The sequence below is a fragment of the Arachis ipaensis genome, chromosome B5 (assembly GCF_059453495.1).
Source record: "Arachis ipaensis isolate K30076 ecotype BB chromosome B5, ASM5945349v1, whole genome shotgun sequence".
Classification (NCBI taxonomy): Eukaryota; Viridiplantae; Streptophyta; class Magnoliopsida; order Fabales; family Fabaceae; genus Arachis; species Arachis ipaensis.
The window spans coordinates 126,109,245-126,130,074 of NC_142440.1; the positions used below are offsets into that span (position 1 = coordinate 126,109,245).

The window sequence follows — 20,830 nt, forward strand, 5'->3', positions numbered from 1 at the left end:
ATGATCGTAATCTATATTTTGTTTCATCCTATATGTCCAATGTTTAATGTATTTATATGCTTGCATATAATTGAGGCCATTATTTGTTTAGCTCACTATCCAAATTAAGCCTACCTCTTAAGTTACCTTTGTTAGCCACTTTGAGCCTTTAAATCCATTTGTTCTTTATTTTACCACATTACTAGCCTTAAGCAGAAAAACAATTATATATCCCAATTGAATCTTTGGTTAGCTTGAGATAGAATTGTGTGTTAATTAAGTATAGGAAGATTGTGGGAACAAAAGAAAATAAGGGAATGTGTCATGATAATATAATGGAAATTTGGGTACCTACTCATGTGAAACTATAGAAATTAAAAATCCATATGCATTGATAAGCTATGTTTATTTTCATGTTTAAAAAAATCCAAAAATATTCAATAAATAAATAAGGGGACAAAATTACCCGAATGCTAAGTTAAAATTCAAGGATCAATGCACATGTGATAAAATTAAAATAAAAGTTGATACATGAGTATGGAATGTGAAAAGGAAATTTTGGGTAGCTAGGTGTGAAATTTAAGTTATATAGAATATATATGTGTGTTAGGTGAAAGCTTAGGTTAATTAAAGATTCAATTTATAAGCTTACTTAGCCATATATGTACCCTTACCCTTACCTTGGCCCCATTATAACCTTGAAAAGACCTCATGATGTTTGCATTGGCACATTAAATGTTGTTGATTGGTTAGGTGAAGAACAAAAAATTAGAAAGCATGATTAGAGAAGGATAGAGTGACTATCTTATACACTTGAGAGACTAGAATGTACATACATCATCAGTGAGGGTTCAATGCTTAAATTCTATGTTCCCTGCTTTCATGAGCTACCTTCTTGCATTTTTATTTGTTCTTACTGTATAAGAATTGAATTAGTGGAATTTGATTTGTGATTGTCTTGAAGAGCTTACTTACTTTTAACCAAGTGGACAAGAATAATATAGTTGCATTCATATGTATAGGTTGCATTGCATTGCATGAGTTTTACATGTTCCTACTCATTTATTTTATCTCCTTCAACTAAGCATGAGGACATGCTAATGTCTAAGTGTGGGGAGGTTGATAAACCATTATTTTATGATTTATATTGTGTTTAATTGTGTGGTTTTTATCAAATCTTTATCCACTTATTCATATGATTAGCATGTATTTACAATTTCTTCCCAAAATTACTCCATGATTGAAAACTTGCTTCCTAGAGACTTTTAATTATGTATTTTAATTCTCCTTTATTCCATTCGATGCCGTGATGCGTGTGTTGAGTGTTTCAGACTTTATAGGGCATGAATGACTTGCAAATTGGAGAGGAGGCTTGCAAAAATGGAAGGAACACAAGAAATTGAGGAGATGACCAGTGAGAAGTGACGCAGGCGCATGGCTCATGCGACCACGCGAAATAGAGGAAATTGCAGTGACGCGCTCGCGTGCCTGACGCGAACGCATGGATTGGAAACTGCACAAGTGACGCGAATTAGTGGACGACGCAAACGCGTGGCAAGGCAAAACGCTGGATGACGCAAACACGTGGATGACGCGATCGCATGACGTGCGCGATCTGCAGAATCTGCAGAATTTGCTGGGGGCGATTTTGAGCCATGTTTTGACCCAGTTTTCGGCCCAGAAAAGCAGATTAGAGCCATGGAACATGCAGAGACGAGGGACAACATTCATTCCGCATAATTTTAGTTTTTAGATCTGAATTTACTCCTCCTCTAGGTTTTCTCTCTACGCATTCATAGTTCTTAGGATTTCGATTTTTATTACTTTTTGGATTGGGATATTGAGAAGAGTTATTACCTCCGCCAAGACTTCATCATTCTAGTTTGGTTTCCTTACTTGTCACTTACTCTTTCATATCCTTATTTTGTTCAGGATTACTATTGGATTATTTTTTAGAATTTATTAATCAAGAACTGTTTTTATTTTTAATTGGTCTCTTTGATTATTATTATTTATCATGTCTTTCTTTATTTCCCTTTCTTATTTCGTGAATTTTACATTCATAATGAGCGAATAGTTCCATAACTTGATTGGGAGTTGGTTGAAAGGAGAACCTTGAGTTAGAATGCTTCAGAGTAAAATTGTAATTGGGTTTATCGTTGGGTCGCCCTCTAGTCACTGACACTAGTCCTTCCCAAGGGAGAGGATTAGAACTTGTGAATAGAAACTGACTTCCAACTTGCTTGACTTTCCTTTATCTGGTAAAGGATAACTGAGCAAAACAACCTTCAATTATCAATTAATCTTGGAAGAACTCCAACAAGGATAGGACTTCCGACTAATCTACTCCCGGTCAAGGTTTTTATTTAAATTACATAAATTCTCTGATTTAATTTCCTGTCTATCAAACTCAAACCCTTTTGGAAAACATCTAATTAATAAAATAGCACATCTTTCTGCAACTCGTTGGGAGACGACATGGGATTCATACTCCCAGTATTTTAATTCTAATTTTGTGACAACCCTTCTAAATTGATAAGCGGATTTTTGTTGGTTAAGAACTGTACTTACAACGTATCTCTTATAATAATTTCTTAACTCGCCAATTTCTGCCACGTCACTCGGCCTACTATCAAGGGATATAATGCCTGTCCCACTATTGCAACTCAAAAGGATGCGAGTGGGATACTTTACCTCAGACCTCATATCTCAACGTAAGTTGAATTAACCACCATCCTTACGTCGGCACCGCGACCTCAACAAGCGAGATTAACCACCGTTCTTACCAGGTGCATAGCGACTCATCAAATATCAGCACATCAATAATGTATACTCAGTCTCAGTGATCACTGCTCACAGCACAAGTTCATTGTTACTCATCTCATCACAATCAATCATTTCCAAGTCTCAAACTCATCATCAGTTCTCGATATATCATCATCTCAACTCTCCACCAAACCACTCAAGTCATTCCAACCACAGAACTTCCCAGGCCTAAGTCTCTGTCTTCTAAAATCAAAGATAATTCACCTAACTTAAGTTATTTAACTCATTCTCAATAATTTTAAGGCCTAATCACTAATTATAAGTCTCAAATAGTAGCTAAGGAAGTTTAAAAAGTTAGGAGAACCTTTAAAAATGAAGAAAAATAAGTTTTCAACAAAATAGAGGTCATGCGTACGCACGCCCCTGTTCACATACGCATGGGTGTCAAAACGCCCATGTCGAGTACGCATGCTACACTCGTGTATGTAAGTCCTCAAAACAGGAGATTGGCACGTATAGATTGTTTGATTTAGCACTCCATTGAGGAAGGTATTATGATAATCATACTGGCAAATCCTCCATCCTTTTGAGAGAACAAGGGTAATGACAATTCGAATTGTTACGGGTTTGATTACAAGGGAGAATACCTAATCATAGTCTATGCCTGCTAATTGGTTAAAGCCTTTGGCAACAAACCTGACTTTATAACAAATCACATTTCCCTTCGAATTTTTCTTAAGTGTAAAGACCTATTTGCATCCAATTATCTTCTCATAAGGGGGAGGGTCAACTAAAGCCAAATTTTGTAATGAACTAAGGCACAATACTCAGTGAGCATAACCTCTTTACATTTCTCAGATTGAAGGACAGTAAAGATGAATTTAGGAAGTGTAGGACTATCTAGATGATTGTCTACTTTAGTGTGTAAAGACTTAGGCTTTAAAATTTCTGTTTTAGCTCTTATTAGCATAAGGTGAGTATTGTGTGTTAAAGGTAGAACATGTGGAATAGGGGAGAAGGATGGAAGAGCAATATCTGTTGGTGTGATAGAAATGGAATCAGAATGTGATGTAATAATAGTGACAGTATTAGAGTAAGGGAGAGAATTTGAACCCTCTAAAGGTTCAGGAACTATAATGGTGCTTGTAGCAGGAGCATTATTATGTGTTGGAATACTGGGTGTGGGGTTAATTGTTGATGAAGACACAGTTGAGATTTGAGAGATAATTGCTAAAATTAATTTAGAATTAAAATAAATCTTGATAGCACTAAAAAAACTTATCGGAAGGAAACTTTTTTAAACCAAAAACTACGTTTCTAGACAAAATAACTTTTCCATCTTTACTAAGACATTTATAACCTTCTTGATTCATAGATAACTAATAAATATGCATGGTTCAGACTTGAGTTGTAGCTTATGTGCATTAAAAGGTATTAGATGAGGATAGCATAAGCACCCAAAAACTCTTAACATAGAGTAATCCGACACTTGATGAAAAATGATTTGATGTGGATAAATATATGTGTAATGGGTGAGGGCATGCGATTAATAAGATGCGCAGCGCTAGAAAAAGCATCAACTCGAAAAGAGAGCGGCAAAGATGTAGTAGCAAGAAGAGCAAGCCCTATTTTAACCACATGTCTATATTTGTGCTCAGCTAAGCCATTTTGTTGAGATGTGTAAGAACAACTTAAGCATTGGATAATACCTTTCTGAACCAAGAATTCTTCAAAAGCTTTGGATAAATACTCTCTACCATTGTTTGTTTGCAAAACTTTCAAGGAATATCCAATTTGTCACTCCATAGATGTCTTGTAATTTCTAAAATCAAAATAAACTTGAGATTTATTAGTAAGGAAATATATACTTGTATGCCTGGAGAAAACATCAATAAACAAAACATAATAGCGATAACCATTTCTTAATACAATGGGTGGAGGACCCCAAACATCCGAAACAATTAATTAAAGAGGCTGAGTGTAAACAAAATTTGAGGGAGAAAAGAGGAGTCGATGAGATTTTGTCATGCAACAAGAATAAGAAGAACAATTAAATGAATGAGAATCTATTTATAATATATTAAAATAGAGCTAAAGATAATGTTCTAATGCATTTTTAGCCTCCTAACTTTTTAATATCATGCCACGTGAGTTAAGTAATTAATTGGTACAATTTGCTTATTATTTATCTATTTAAATTATTTTTTAATTTTTCGTCTTTAATTGAATTACTTTAAAATCTTTTATTTCGACTTCTTATGTGCTTTATTATTATAGCTTAGGATTCGTTTTTATTTTTCTTTTTACTCTTATAACATTTATTTTTTATTAGGTTACTTTATAATTTTTATATTCTTTTACTCTTTATTTTTATATAGGATACTATATACCTTCAATGTTAATATTATTTTTTTTATTAAATATAAACATAATTTATCCTCTTTTATATCCACTCTTTTTTATGATTATTATATAGAATTACAACTTAAAATTCTTCTTCATTTTTTGTTCTCACTCTTATGTAATCTATTTTTCTTTAGGTTATTCTATACTTTTTATATTCTCTTATTCTTTATTTTTATATAGGATACTATATAGTTTCAATATTAATGTTATTTCTCTATAATAAATATAAATTGAGTAATAAAACATAAATTCATCCTCTTCTTTCATACTTACTCCTTCTTATCTTTTCTACATAAATCAACATTCACTTCACACTTTTTCTTTATCTCCTCTTTTTACATAATATCATGTCTCTTATTCTTTTTTCTCTATTTTTACTAATATTTTGTACAAATATTTAAAAAATTTGGTTGATAACCACAACTCTTTTTTTTAGTTTGCTAAACATATATATTAGGTAATAAATTTCTAGAACACTTGACCTTTATAATTTTTTAGTTTTTATTTTTATTTTTGATATGATTGTATTCATTAATTATATCATTCATATATATTTTTTTTTCTTTCAAAAATTTATATTTTTTAATATCATTTAGTTTTAATATGTTGGGTTAAGTATGGTTTTGGTTCCAAAAGTTTTTCGCCAGAATCGAAATCGCCCCTCTTGTAATTTTCGAGTTAAAATCGTCCTTAACGTTTTTTTTCGTATTAAAATCGTCCTTTTTATTTTTTTGACAAAAATACCCTTATCACCACCAACACCAACACCATCGCCACAACCTCCACCAACACCACCACCACCACCACCACCACCACCAACGCAACCGCCGTTCCCTCCCCCCCTTTCCCTTTTCCCCTCCCCCTCCCCGTCTCCCCTTCTCCCCACCCCCACCCCGCGTCCCCTCCCCTTCCCCGTCTCCCCTTTTCCCCACCCCCAAATTCAACAAGCAGAAGCACAAATTCAATAATGGAGAAGTAGACGCAGAAAATTCAACAAGAAAGAGAAGCAGAAGCAAAAAATTCAAAGACAAAGCCAAATCAACAGAGAAGCAAAAAGCCAAATCAAAAATTCAAAGCACAAAGAAGCAGATGCAGAAGGCGAAGCAGGACCACCGGCAGGGGCAGGGGCAGGGCGCCGGAGGGTTAGGGAGCCCGAAGAAGGGCAGGTAGGGTTGTGTACCTTGGTCTTCCCGAACTGATCCAGGTAATGGAGGAACTCTAGAACGTGTGGGCCGCTGCATAGCGGCAGAGACAGCGGCAGACGGTGGTTCCTCAGGTACTGGCAGAAGGTGTTCCAATCTCAGCGCTTTTTGGTTCTCGTAACGGCTCGGCGATGAAGATGACGAAGGTGGCGGCGGCTATGGCAATGGACTCCTCCCCTCTCTCCCGCGTTTCCTTTCCCCCCACCTCCCCACCCCAACGCGTTTCCTCCCCCCCCCCTCCCCCCGGCCACCCCCACCCCCACCCCCAACGCATTTCCTTTGCCCCTTCCCCCAAAACGTGTTTTTTTTTTAATTTTATTTTTTTATTGAAATAGGGATAGTTTAGGAATTAAATTAAAAATTTTATTAAAAATGACGATTTTAATACGAAAAAAAATGTTAAAGACGATTTTAACTCGAAAATTACAAGAGGGACGATTTCCATTCTGGCAAAAAACTTTAGGGACCAAAACTATACTTAACCCTAATATGTTAAAAATATATAGTACTATCATGCATCATGAAAAATAAAATTAAAAAATTAAATGTTAATTTCAATTATATATCATGTCCCTTATAATTTTTTATTTTTATTTTTAGTCTAATTATATTCATTAATTATATCATCTTTAGACATTTGATTTCATTATATATTGCCACATAAGATTTTTTTCTAGATGACATAATTTTCTATGTTTGCATTATGTCATAGGATTTTTATTATATTTTTATCTCCTCATAATAACTTATCTTTATATAATGTTATAAGATTTTTTTTAATATTATTTCTCTTTAGTAGTTATAATTGAGTTATAAAATTTATTTTATTTTTTCATATCAAGTTTATTACTTCTCATTCTTCATTATTCTTATTATAAAATTAGTATTTAATCATAACTTCTCATATTCCCTTATCTTTTATTTTTATGCAGGTTACATTATTATTTTCAATGTTAATATTAATTCTTTTTAATAGGTATAAATTTAATTAAATTTTTTCTCTCCTTTTATATTTATCACTCTTTATATTTACTATATAAATTAACATTTCACCTCACACATTTTCTTTATCTCCTCCCACATAATTTCATGCCTCTCTTTTTTTTTTTTCTCCACTCTTGCTAAATTTTTACACAATTAAAATTTAGTTGATGATCATAGTTTTTATTTCTATTATTTCTTAATTTGCTAAATATGTACCGAGCAATGATGTGAATGTATTTGTAAGGCACAAAACTTTTAGAAATTTTATCATGAGTCAGTTTTAATTTAATTTATTCAAAATTATTTTATTAAATGCAATTAAATCAAAATTATGATATTTTAAATTTAAAAACTAATGAGAATTTGTTAATTTAATTTAAATATTAAAATTTTGAATTTAATTTTATGAATAAATAAAAATTAATTATATTATTTTTAATTTTAAATTAGAGTACTTATTTTAAATTAATTAGTAAATTGATACATAGATAATATTTTAAAAATAATTTTATTAGGTTAAATTTAGTTTTAAATTACTACTCTATCTTCTAATTTGATTAAAATTACCAAACTATCTAAACCTTAATTTTCACAACAAAACCTTAACCTTAACACACATTGACCCTCACTCTCCTCACTCTCAGCTAGGGGTGGCAATGGATAGGATAGGGTAGGGTTTGGATCTAACCCTAACCCTACCTGCGTGTTGAGAATATCCCAACCCTAACCGCTCTTAATCTGCGAGTACCCGACCCTACCGCGGGTTACAAAAAATATACAACATTATTATATAATTTGATGATAATTTAAAATAGAACTGATTTTTATGTAAAAAAATATTAAATTATCAATTAATGATTTTCTTTTAGTGGTTAAGGATCTTTAGCATTTAGTGAGAGGTCTTTGATTCATCGTCCACTTAAAACATATTTTTATATAAATATATAATATAAACATATATAGAGTGCGGGTTGGTCGGGTAGGGTTGAGGCTCAACCCGCACCCTACCCGACCCACACGAGAACCCTACCTGCACCCTATCCTATCCGCTGCGGATCGGGTTGGCAATCCTACCTAGGGATGGCAACGGGTCCCCATGGGGGCGGGGACATGCCCCCCGCCCCCCGCCCCAATATCTGTCCCCGTCCCCGCCCCGTCCCCATGACGGGTAATGGGGACCCCATATCCGCCGGGGACCTGGGTCTCCGCGGATATCCGCGGATTTTTGTAAAAATTAGTAAAAATTGAGAAAAATGAAAAAAAATAGAGAAAATCAAAGATAATCTTCAATTATCATTACAAACATAATATCCATAGTCTTTAAAGACTTAAATAGTAATAACAACAAACATAAACATCCAAATATATCCATAAACAATCAAATATTACATAAACAACCAACCATATTCATAAACAACAAAATAAAGTTCATGACATCATAAAAACACAATTCCACCATCTCAATCTTCCTTTCATCCCATAATGATAGTGATGGTAGATTCCGACTTACTTGAATCCTACATTGACAAGAAAATAATTTAAAGTTAAAATCATATAATAACTCAATAAGTCAATAATATAAAAACATAGTGTGTTATATGTAATTTAATAGTTTACTTACGTCAACATCTCCTTTAATGTTATGAATTGTGTAGCACTCAAATCCTATGTTAGTTGTAGTGCCAAGTTCATTCCAAAGCCAATCTTGATTACACATTAGAGCCTCTAATGTGTCCGGACGCAACCTACTACGATGTGGCGTAACAAATCGACCACCCGTACTAAATGAAGATTCAGAGGCAACGGTAGAGATAGAAATCGCCAAAAAATCTCTAGCAATAGCTTGCAAAGTAGGAAACTTCGCTCCATTTGACTTCCACCAATTTAAGATATCAAAATCATGTTCAGTTTGTGGTACCGGTCTCTTTTCAAGATAATAATCCAACTCGCTCTTTGTATCAATAAATGCGGATTCCTCACTTACATGTGCAGCAAAATCAGCTTGCCAATCCTCATGACTGAACTTCTTCCCCTTTGAACTTGAAGGTATTGATGGTGGTGGCGGCATATCTAATTGAGCAACTTGGTGTCTCTCTCTTCCCTTTGTTGCATATTCTAAAACTAAATCTTGCACTACCCTTTTCACTTGACTAATTACAACACATGCCTCCATCTCACCATATATTTTACGAAAAAAGAAATTCAATAAATACATCTTGTACCTAGGATCCAAAAGAGTCCCAATAGCCATAACTGTATTAATCACACCCCAATACTTTTCAAACTTAGTTATCATACTAGTAGCCATCATTTCAATTATCTCATTTCCACAATTTTTCCACTCCATCAAAGCCAACTTAATCACATAAACCTTAGGAAAATAAAGATTTGATGTAGGATAAGTTGTTCCAAAAAACAATTCAGTCACATCAAAAAATACCCTCAATCTTTAAAAAATTTCGTCCGCCATATCCCAATCCTTCTCACTAGGCAAAGATTTATATTGACTATCACGCAATGACAATCTTTCAAATACATCTCTATACATAATTGCAACTTCAAGCATCAAAAATGTTAAATTCCACCTAGTTTTACAATCAAGACAAAGATTTTTTGTGTAGGGTATTTTAAGTTGCGCACATGTTTCCTTAAATTTTTCTTCTCTTTTAGGTGTTGCAGTCCAATAATGAACACTATCCCTCACCCTTTCAATAGCATGTGAAATAAGTTGTAACCCATCCTTGACAATCAAATTTAATATATGCGCACAACATCGCATGTGAAATAATTTACCACCCAAGATAAAGTTTCTATGTGACATTTTAGTCAAAATATTCTCAATCATAACGTCATTAGTACTGCAATTATCAACAGTCAAAGTGGATACCTTCCTATCAAGATTCCAATCCATCAAACAATTCACAAGAACCTCTGAAAGTACCTCAGCCGTGTGAGGAGCCGGCACATATATAAACCTGTAATGATAATTTAGTACAATTATAACCAGCTTTGCAATTATATAAACATTTGGAAGAACCTATAATGATAATATTATTACCTCATCAGACGGCTTTGCAATTTCCAAGAATCATCAATGTAATGAGCCGTAATAGCCATATAACCTTTGTTTTGGTTGCTTGCTGTCCACATATCAGTCGTAATTGCAACTCGACTTTTATTACGCTCAAGCACATTCATTGTCTTCGATCTCTCATCGTTGTAGAGCTTCAAGATGTCACTCTTTAAAGTGTTGCGAGTAATCACTTTGAAGAGAGGTTGCAAAGCATTGCAAAATCGTCGAAACCCAATGTGATCCACAATAGATAGCGGATACTCGTGAAGACAAACCATAACTGATAACTCTTTCCTTGCATTTTCTTGGTCGAAGGTATATGCACCAACCACAACTGTTTCCCCACTAGTTGTTGGAGTTGTCTTCATCATACATTGTCTTATATCTCTAGTGGTGCGGAGCTTGCAGCTTTTGAAGTGATCACGTAAGTGCGAAGTACCTTGTTTTGGGTCACCAAGTAGCTTCGATTTGCAATAATTACATTCAGCCTTTAATTTTCCCTTGATTTCTACAATCTTGAAGTGATTCCACACTTCAGAGGTTAACTTCCTCTTTCGAACACCACTTGTAGAGTTTGTCGTTCCTTCATTAGTAGTTGCGGTATCCGTTGGAGGTTCTTGAGGTTGAGATTGAGGAGCCTCTTGCGTAGTTTGAATATTAGTGCCTATAGGTTCTTCTGATGGAGCACTCTTCTCAAGAGTATTACTCAATGCATCCGAAGAAGACATTCTATAAATCATGAATCAAAAACATTAATCTAAAATATAAATTATGAATCAAAATCTCATTAACCTAACTCAAAAATATAAATTATAAATTATAAATTAAAATTGAGCTCTCCAAACTATTCAAATAACACTACTTAGATATGAATATGATATTAGTTAAAACTATTTGTTCTAGTGAAACAGATCAAAGAATAAAGGAACTGGCACAGTGGTTTAGCCTGGAGGCCTAAATTCTACTGTTCATATTCCTATGGGATGGAAGTTACCAACAGATACAAACCCTTTAAAAGTTGCAGTTCCTGTAAACCCAGCTTTTGAAAACTTTGTAAAGGAAGTATCACAAAATCAATATCAAGGTTTCTGTATTGATCTTTTCTACTCAATAAGACAAATTCTGAGTGACAACTATGGTGACCTATTGCCCTATGAATTTCATTCCTTCAATGAATCCTATGACAGTCTTTTTCAAAATGTCATAAATGAGGTAAAGAAATTTTACTTTATGCTATTTATCATCTGAATATATGCACATCAAAACATAACACTGAATTGTACAAGAAATTTGCTAAGGACTTCAAATAAAATCATATCAAAAGCATCTTTGGCATATTTAATCATGGACTAGTTCCAAATCATATTCATAGTTGCATGCTTTTTTTATTATTACGTTAATCTTTCTTTCTGAAAATTAAATACTAATACTACTGCTGTGGATCATACTCATGTGCAGTCTTATGATGCTATAGTGGGAGATGTGCCTCGCTCTTATATATTTATTTGGCCTAATTCATTCAGACTTAACTGTCTTCACAGTAATCACCACTCAATATGATATCTAATGTAACCAAATATTTAAACAGGAACAACTCTTCACTAGAATAAAAATGCAAATATTGTTTATCAAATTGTTTTGCAATGACTTTTAAAAAGAATGAAACCATTTGGACTTAGCATAATAAACGTTTATGCAAAAACAAACATGGCACCGATAAACTATCAGGCATAGTTTTGAACCAGAAATATAAATTACACAACCAGAATCCAGAAATTCATAGTCAGAAAATCATTAACCTAATCAGAAATTTAGAAATTCAGTAACCTAATCAGAAATTCAGCAACTCAAAACTCAAAAATCCAGAAATTCAAAACACAAAAATTCAGATTAATAGAAATCTCATTAATTCAGAACACCCAAATTCGTTACCCTAATTTAGAAATATAAATTCAGAAAAGGGGATGGAAGACCAGGGAAGACCAGAACTGACTTACCTGAACATGATGGAGAAAAGGGGAAGGAAGACCAGCGTCCAGCGAAGACCGGCGACGCGAACAGGAGAAGACGACGACGTTGCTGAGTCTACTGCGACCAGCAGAAGAAGACGACGTTGCCGAAGGCGGCGCTGAGAGACCAGAGGGTGGAAGGCGGCGGGCGACGGTCGGCGGTCGGCGGTCAGCGGGAAGGAGGCAGGAAGGGCTAAGGGTTTGAGGAGGAGTGGAGACGAGAGTCAAGTCTCAGTTCTCGCTCTCTATCTCACTCTCTGAAGCAAGACGGCTAGGTTAGGTTATGTTCAAATGAGAGTGGCTCACATATAATATATATATCAGGGTATTTTTGTCCTTTCACACAAACGGGGATTTAACGGGTCTCCACGGGGCGGGACCTTTACCCCCGCCCCCGCCCCGTTTATTATACGGGGCCCCGTCCCCCGTCCCCGCGGGTAAAAATTGCCCCCATACCTGGTCCCCGACGGGTAAATCCCCGCGGGTACCCGTCCCGCCGGGGATTTTTGCCATGCCTAATCCTACCCAATCGGGTGAGGTCGGATTGGATACCCACGAGTAGGATAGATATTGCCACCCCTGCTCTCAGCGCCATCACACACACCCATACACCCAGACCCGAGAGAGAGCACGCGAACCAGAGGGAAGAAAGGGAGGAGGAGAAGAAGAAGAAGAAGAAGAAGAAGAAGAAGAAGAAGAAGAAGAAGAAGAAGAAGAAGAAGAAGAAGAAGAAGAAGAGGACAACGCCGACAGGGCTGAGAGTTGCCGTCAGCGTTGCCGTCGTCGGGCTAGGAAGAGAGAGAGCCGCACGTGGGAGAGGAAGAAGTCGTCGCTGCTCGCCATTCCTAATTGCTTCACCACAATCGTCAAGGACCGTCTCCGTCACTGGTGGGGTTGAGTCCATCGCCGTCATCGCCGTGCACGCCATCGCCGCCTGGAGCCGTTGAGATCGTCATCGCTGGAGCTTGTCGTCGGGAAGAGAAGAGGTGACGGTGGTGGGTGTTGCCACTGTGGTTGCTGCTATGATTGCCATTGTTGTGGATGGAGGCTGCCGTTGAGCTGCATACGGCTGTTGGAGCGGCTCCTTTCTGACGCTGCTGCTACTGAACCGTCATAGCTTTGTCACCACTCTGCCGTGTCTGTCGTCGTAACTGGGATGGATCACCGGAGCTATTGCTGTTCTATTCCTTCATTCCTCTTTGGTGCCGTGAGTAGTTCTTGTTCTGAAACTCTTGTCATTGTTGTTCTGTTATAAATTATTATAAATTATTGAGAATTTTGCGACATTAATGTCTTACTATAATTACATGCTGTATTTAATGGAATGGCTGCTGCGGGAGTAATCGGAGTCGTACTGCAAGAATGGTCGAAGTCATTGTTGTTGCCGTGAATCAAACGAAAAGGGATTTAATGCATTTAATTTCTACAAACTGCTAAAGGAATAATAGTCTTCATTGAGGCCATCAAGGATGACATTAGTGTACTCGAAATGTGTGATTGGAAATCAAATTGCAGTCAAAGAATCTGTCAATTTCTTGATTTGGAGGAGATAATCAGAAGTGGATCTAACTTTTTTGACTAATTTCAGTTGGTGTTAGAGTTGTCATATCCTTGACTTGGTTTGTGACAAAATACGTGTGAATGCGGCTCCAAATTTTATTGGCAAATTCATAGCCGATAATTGATGCTTGAAAGAAGCATCTAAAGAAGCAAAAAGTCATGAATGTACATTGTAATCTTCAGTCTTCCATTCATGATATTTCTTTGATTGAATTTGAGATTGCTGCTCATCATGGGTAAAGAAACATGATGGGATTTTTGAAAAATTCAAGTGATTTTGCATTTCTTGATCGAAAATAATTAGCATAGCAAGATGACGCCATTTAAGAAAGTTATGCTCATAAAGCTTTTCAAAAAAAGGGACGGAAGAAGGGTTTGGTGGAAGAGGAAGAATTGGCATGAGAATTGGTGAAGATGTGTTTTCAGGATCACCAAAAGTTACAGATGAAGCAGCCATGGATTAAATTGAGCAACTGATACCATGTAAAGGTAGCTAGAGAACCAGGAGGGGAGAAATTGTTTTTATGAAATATATGCTAAATGAGTGAATTCACAAGTCATATACATAGCTATTTATAGGGAGAATTAATGCATCCAGAGTCCTATGCACTCCCAAGAATAAAACCAATATTCACTAAAACTAACTAATAGCCATGCTAAACATCTATATAATTTTTCATTCAAGTCCATCTAAGCTGGCGTATACACGAGCCCAAAGCATCGAAACATTAACATATTCATTCGCGCCTTGAATATGAAACGTTCTTTCTTTAACATTGAAACTGCTATTGGAGAACTTCAAATCTCTCTCAAAATCTCTCAAACTTCACTCGTGTTCTCTGCAAAAACTGCTACTGGAAAGAATCGCGAGAAGATTTCGAAAGGAAGAAGAAAAAACGAACGAAAACAAGAATAGAGATTGCGAAAGGTATGATAAAAACTACTGTTCATTTAAAATCTTGCAATATCGCATTTCTCTTAGTTGCATTTTAGGTTTACTGATTCGAGTTACTTCGTCTAGTAGATTGACTTAATCTGATTCCATTTTTTTTTTGCGTAACTAGGGCATAAGAATAGAAATGTGTTCTTATTTTCTTTCTATTCAGTTGAGTTGCTCATTTTCATTCATTTGATTGTTAGTGTGTTTAGTTGAGTTTTTTTTCATATAGAAATGATTTACTTGATGATTGAATGTTTATCACGTTTTATTCAGCACATGATTGATGTTCGGTTCACTAGTGTTTGTCATTTGATTCACCTAATTGTTAGTGCGTTCAGTTGAGTTCTTTTGCATGCAGAAATGATTTACTTGATGATTGAATGTTTATCATGTTACATTCAGTACATGATTGGTGTTCGGTTCACAGGTGTTTGTCATTTGATTCATCTGATTGTTAGTGCGTTCATTTGAGTTCTTTTGCATGTAGAAATTTTTTTCTTGCTAATTGAATGTTTATCAAGTTTTATTCAGAACATCAATGAAATTCAGTTCAGTGGAGTTGGTTATTTTAATTCATTTGATTATTAGTGTGTTTAGTTGAGTCCTTTTGCATGCAGAAATGATTTACTTGATGATTGAATGTTTATCACGTTTTATTCAGTACATGATTGGTATTCGGTTTACTAGTGTTTGTCATTTGATTCACCTGATTGTTATGAGTTCTTTTGCATGCAGAAAAATTTTTCTTGATGATTGAATGTTTATCACGTTTTATTCAGAACATAAATGGTGTTCGGTTCAGTTGGGTTGGCCATTTTGATTCACTTGATTAAAATATGCATGATTGTGTTTGCCAGTGTATTGAGTGAAGTATTGACCAAATTTTTTTGGTTTTAGGCTCGAATATTGTCCAAATATTCTGTTGCACATACTGAACATAATCAGAGACCAAGTGATTCGAGAATCTGAAGAAATAAGACTTCCAAAGCCATCTGCTGCCCTCTCCAGCCCTTATTGTAAATTCACATCTGGGAATATAGATAGTAAATAGGATCTACTTTGTTTGACTGGTTGTAATTAACACTATTTTGTTTAACTTGTTTAAAAAAACCAAACAATGTATATATGTGAATATTAATGTAAATGTTATTGGAAATTTAATGTTAATGTATATATCTGATTCAAGATGAATTAGTCCTTGTCCTGTTGGTTTGAGATGTTAATATATATATATATATATATATATATATATATATATATATATATATGTTAGAACTGTCTGACTGTTGTTTTGTTCCAGGTTGACAGTGAATGGAATCAGGGTATTTATCAAACATTAAGAGCCCAAAAAAATAAATGAACCGAAATTAATACATAGGGTGAACCGAAAAAGTGCATATATAAATATAACAGAGAGATCATTTTAAAAAAATGTTGCTATTAGTATTCAGTTTCAGAAACTCTTGAACTCTTTGGAATAATTTTTGTAGAACTTTTCGGGTTTCTCTAGTGTCTTGAAAATCATCCCGACCATTGGGACAAATTGTTCATCCACAACACACCTGGTCTGCAGAATGAACCGAGCATGTTATCATGGTGAAACAATTGTATAGTACTAAATGAATGGAACATTATCTATTATATAAATTCAAATTCAAACAGCTTTCTGCATAATGAACCGAACACATCATTATGGTGAAATAATTGTATAGTATTAAATGAATGGAACATTATCCATGATATAAAATCAAATTCAAACAGCTTTCCACATAATGAACCGAACACGTTATTAAGGTAAAACAATTGTATAGTACTAAATGAACGGAACATTATCCATTATATAAAATCAAATTCAAACAGCTTTCTACAGAATGAACCGAACATGTTATTATGGTAAAACAATTGTATAGTACTAAATGAACAAAACATTATCCATTATATAAATTCAAAACACCTGTCTCTACAATTGAGAGATTATCAATTCAATTCAATTCAGAACACGTGCATACATTCAATCCAATTCAATTTAACAATTGCATTCCATTCAATTCGATTAAAAAACAAATCCAATCCTCATCTGATTGATTCATTTCAGAAGAATAATTCAAAACGCTCTCATTCAACTGATTTGAAGTTGAATCATTCATTGTTTTGATAGAATATTGAAATCTGAAAACGAAGAAGATAAATCCACAAAATCGAAGAAGAAAACAAAGAAGAATAGGAAGAAGAATGACGAGCAGCAGAGAAGACTAACGAGCAGAAGACAAGAAAAAAGAAGAAGAATGACGAGCACAAAGATTGCAGATCCGAAAATTACAATGCAAATTGTTAATGTTGAAGAAGAGAAGAAGAAGAATGTTTACGTTGAAGAAGAGGTTTACGTAAATTTGTTACGTTGATAGGAGGAAGAGGAGGGCGTGCATGTATTTTACATAACCTGGGGGAGGGGGAGGCGCGTTAACAAAAAAATGTTTGAATGACTTGGATAGGTTTTTTATATAGAAGTGGAGCATTATTGACTAAGTAATTGACAGGTATCTAAATAGATTTTGACTTGGTCTAAACCTTGATAATACATATACTCTCTTACACTAACCATAAAAGATTTAGGCGCTAATAAATCTACCCATAAATAAATGTTGCACCGATAAAAAATAAACTGTAGTTGACAAAGCTATTCAAATTTTAAAATATTATTTAAAATTTATAAAATATCCCTTTTAATTTAACCCCACGTCTCGATGCTTTTCCACTCTCTTTTTTTTTTCTTTCTAATATTACACTACACCTATCCATAATTAAATTAAGGTTTAATTACTCTGTTGGTCCTTATAGTTTTGCAAAATTTTCAATTAGGTCCCTATACTTTTTTTCCTTTGAATTGGGTCCCTATACGTTATTTTTTTTTTCAATTTAGTCCCTATTAACGTTAAACGTCAAAAAAATGTTAGTGAATTGTGAAATTACTTTTATACCCTTAGGAACCTAATTGAAAAGAAAAAAAATATAGGGACTTAATTGAAAATTCAGTAAAACTATAAATATTCAATGAAAGATATTCCTATAATCCATATTCAATGATTCTAAGACATGAAAAATATTCTTATAATCCATTTTATTTTGTCACTATCATTTTTTTGCTTATTTATATACAAATTGTACCAAAAATACCTTTTCTCTTTTTTTTTTTTACTTTCAAAATACCTTATCTTAAGAACCTAAAAAAAAGAATGGATAAAATGAAATAGAAATAATAGTAATAAGCATATATAAAATTCGGTTTTCATCCTTCAAGTATTCATTATGATAATGTAATATTTTACATTTATATGGATTCATAGAATATAATTTGTGTCTTTATTATATCATGGTACACAATAATAAATCACAAGGCTATGTAATTTGTGTTTTGAAATTTAAAATCTGAAAATCAGTTCTTGTGTTGCAGCCTCCCACTCCCTAAACTAGCATAGAGATCAATAATAACATTGATAACGGACGGTTTTGAGCCGAGAAGAATTACGAGAGAGTTGAGAGAGCAGACTTCAGTTTATCAGTACATATATGCAACCATCCTGGTAAATAAAACAATAATTTTAGAAATCAGATAAGATATAAAAAGGGCTGTGTAAAGTGCAGTATAAACAGAATAGCATATGAAAAACCATTAGAACTCTGCCTCAAGATCTAATGAAAAATGGCATCATAAAAACATTGTTTGGAGTGGTCATCAATCATCATTCTTTCCAGGTAGGTGGCAAACATAAAACTGTTGTGGAGATGTATTGTAATTTAGTGCAGTGCACAAAGATAATAAAATCGCCTTCAATTTCTTTCCATGCCATGATATGAACCAATATATCTGCTTTACATATTTACTTTCCCATAGTATTAGTTATTACATGAACAAAATTGAAGCTCAACAATATATATATATATATATATATATATATATATATAGCACAGTTAAATTATAAATAGCATCCCTGGCCAGAAAAAAGAAAAGCCTTTGCCGTTGAAGTTTACTTGTTAGTCTAGAGTTTTATATCTATTCGGTTGTTTGAGCATGTTATGCCTTTCCAATATTGTCCACACAGATCATCACCACTCACTTGCCAACCTAGCTGTGAAGGTGAGATCATAGATTGAAATAAAATCCTTATAGCGGCCGCTGCATCAAACATCAGAAAAGAGATAATTTAGCAAACCCAAGACATGCATTCATCATCATTGAGTTTACATATCTAAAGATATGGGATAACACTCTAGACAAAGTGAACCATTAAGCAGTAACCTTCAATATTTTACATCTATACATAAGTATACAATCTGGGTGCTTAGTCTTAAATCTAAATTTAGAAAATTATGGATAGTAAAAAAAAAGAAGACAAAAGGCAGCCCCTCTCTCCATTGACTTAAGGAAAGAAACAATGGAAAGAAAACCTACAGATGATACCACACATTTCATGAACAATCAACTCCCATGGTAACAATCAAAAACTAAAATATACTACTTAATCATTTCATGAACATTCAACTCCCATGATTAAAAATTTGATCTTCAAACTCTTGAGCCAAATTTTGTAATGAACAGAAATTAAAATTGGTGTCTTGTGCTCAGCAAACTAGAGTAAAGGAGTGGTATGGTCTTGTGCAATTATACAGAAGACAGGCTCAAGTAACTTGCAAAAATCATAGTTACTTAAGTACTGCAAAGGAACATCCTATTATTTGGATCAGACAGGACAAAGCCCTGACAAAGATGAGTATACTAACATGGGAAATTGCTATAGTTCAATAAACTAAATTTAATCTCTTAGAAAGTTAATTTTAAGAGTATTCTATCGTACTCAAATCATAACTCATCCAGAAAAGCAAAGCAATGATATAATTTTATAGCAAATCACAAGAATATAATAATTACAAAGAGTGTTTTCCTCTTTTCTTTTATGGAAATTGAACAACAAAATAGAGCCCATACATGCTGAGAATAAAAAACGAGAAACATTTTGACTACTATACTGAGATTCAAACCAATTTTAATTAAATTTTTTCATCTAATCTAAGGCAAGCCTAAGACCATCGATTAGAATAAAATATTTTCAAGAGAACAAAGGCAAAGAGAGAGAAGAACCTACTCGTGAGTCTGCCGAAAGAGAAACTCGCAGCTCAATAGCTCGATTGACGAGATTGCCAGCGTAGGAGAATGTCGCAGGAGGAAATCGTCGCTGGAAGAGAAGCCGCTGGAAGAGACGTCGCTGGAAGAGACGTCGCTGGAGGAGAAGTCACAGGAGGAGACGTCGCCGAAGGAGACCGTCACTGGAGAAGACGTCGCAGAAGGAGGTCGCTGCTGGAGGAGACGTTGCCGGAGGAGACCGTGAAAGGTACCTTCCTGGACTTCTCCGGCATTGAAATGTGCGGGAAGAAGATGAACCCTAAAACCCTATTACTGTGAAACAGAAACAGAAAAAAGAAGAAGAAGAAAGAGGAGAGAGTAGTGGTGTGGTGAGGGAAGAACCGCAGAGAGAGGTTGCAGAAGGAAGCGAAGGGAGGGAGATTGTGTCAGAGTGAGACCGTTGAGGAGGTGGAGCTCACGCGCCCTTATTGTTGGGGTTTATATATAAATTGCGTACAACGGAATTCAGAGAGAGCTATATGTGAGTTGAAGTGAGAAGGGTTATTTTAGAATTTTAAAAATATAAGAGTGATTTATTATTTTAAAAGAGAGAATATTCGTTTTTTTAAGAGAATATTCTGTTATTTTAGACGTTTTTGTCACGGTAGGGATTTAATTAAAAAAAAATAACGTATGGGAACCAATTAAAAGAGAAAAAAGTATAAGGACCTAATTGAAAATTTCGCGAAACTATAGGGACCAACAGAGTAATTAAACCTTAAATTAATCCCC

The 20,830-nt window shown here is 34.6% G+C and overlaps 1 protein-coding gene and 1 long non-coding RNA gene across 2 annotated transcripts; both read right to left on the reverse strand.

Moving 5' to 3' along the window:
- Window positions 1-8,809: 8,809 nt before the first annotated feature.
- Window positions 8,810-11,138, reverse strand: LOC148565701 (zinc finger BED domain-containing protein RICESLEEPER 3-like). Its single transcript, XM_088487216.1, has 2 exons — window positions 10,602-11,138; window positions 8,810-8,854 (listed from the first exon to the last, which is right to left on the reverse strand). Exons 1-2 carry the CDS (start codon window positions 11,136-11,138, stop codon window positions 8,810-8,812), a joined length of 582 nt encoding a protein of 193 aa, XP_088343342.1.
- A 7,595-nt stretch (window positions 11,139-18,733) lies between these two features.
- Window positions 18,734-20,591, reverse strand: LOC107643876 (uncharacterized). The gene is made up of 2 exons (XR_001621149.3): window positions 20,061-20,591; window positions 18,734-19,093 (listed from the first exon to the last, which is right to left on the reverse strand). It is a non-coding gene; the product is annotated as an uncharacterized LOC107643876 (long non-coding RNA).
- Window positions 20,592-20,830: the final 239 nt, after the last annotated feature.

Excerpts from the sequence above, each read along its gene's own strand:
- LOC148565701 (XM_088487216.1), bottom strand. The coding sequence starts at position 11,138 with ATGTCTTCTTCGGATGCATTGAGTAATACTCTTGAGAAGAGTGCTCCA. Across the intron at positions 8,855-10,601 it reads CTTTGCAACCTCTCTTCAAA|GATTCAAGTAAGTCGGAATC; the intron begins GTGATTACTCGC and ends TTGTCAATGTAG.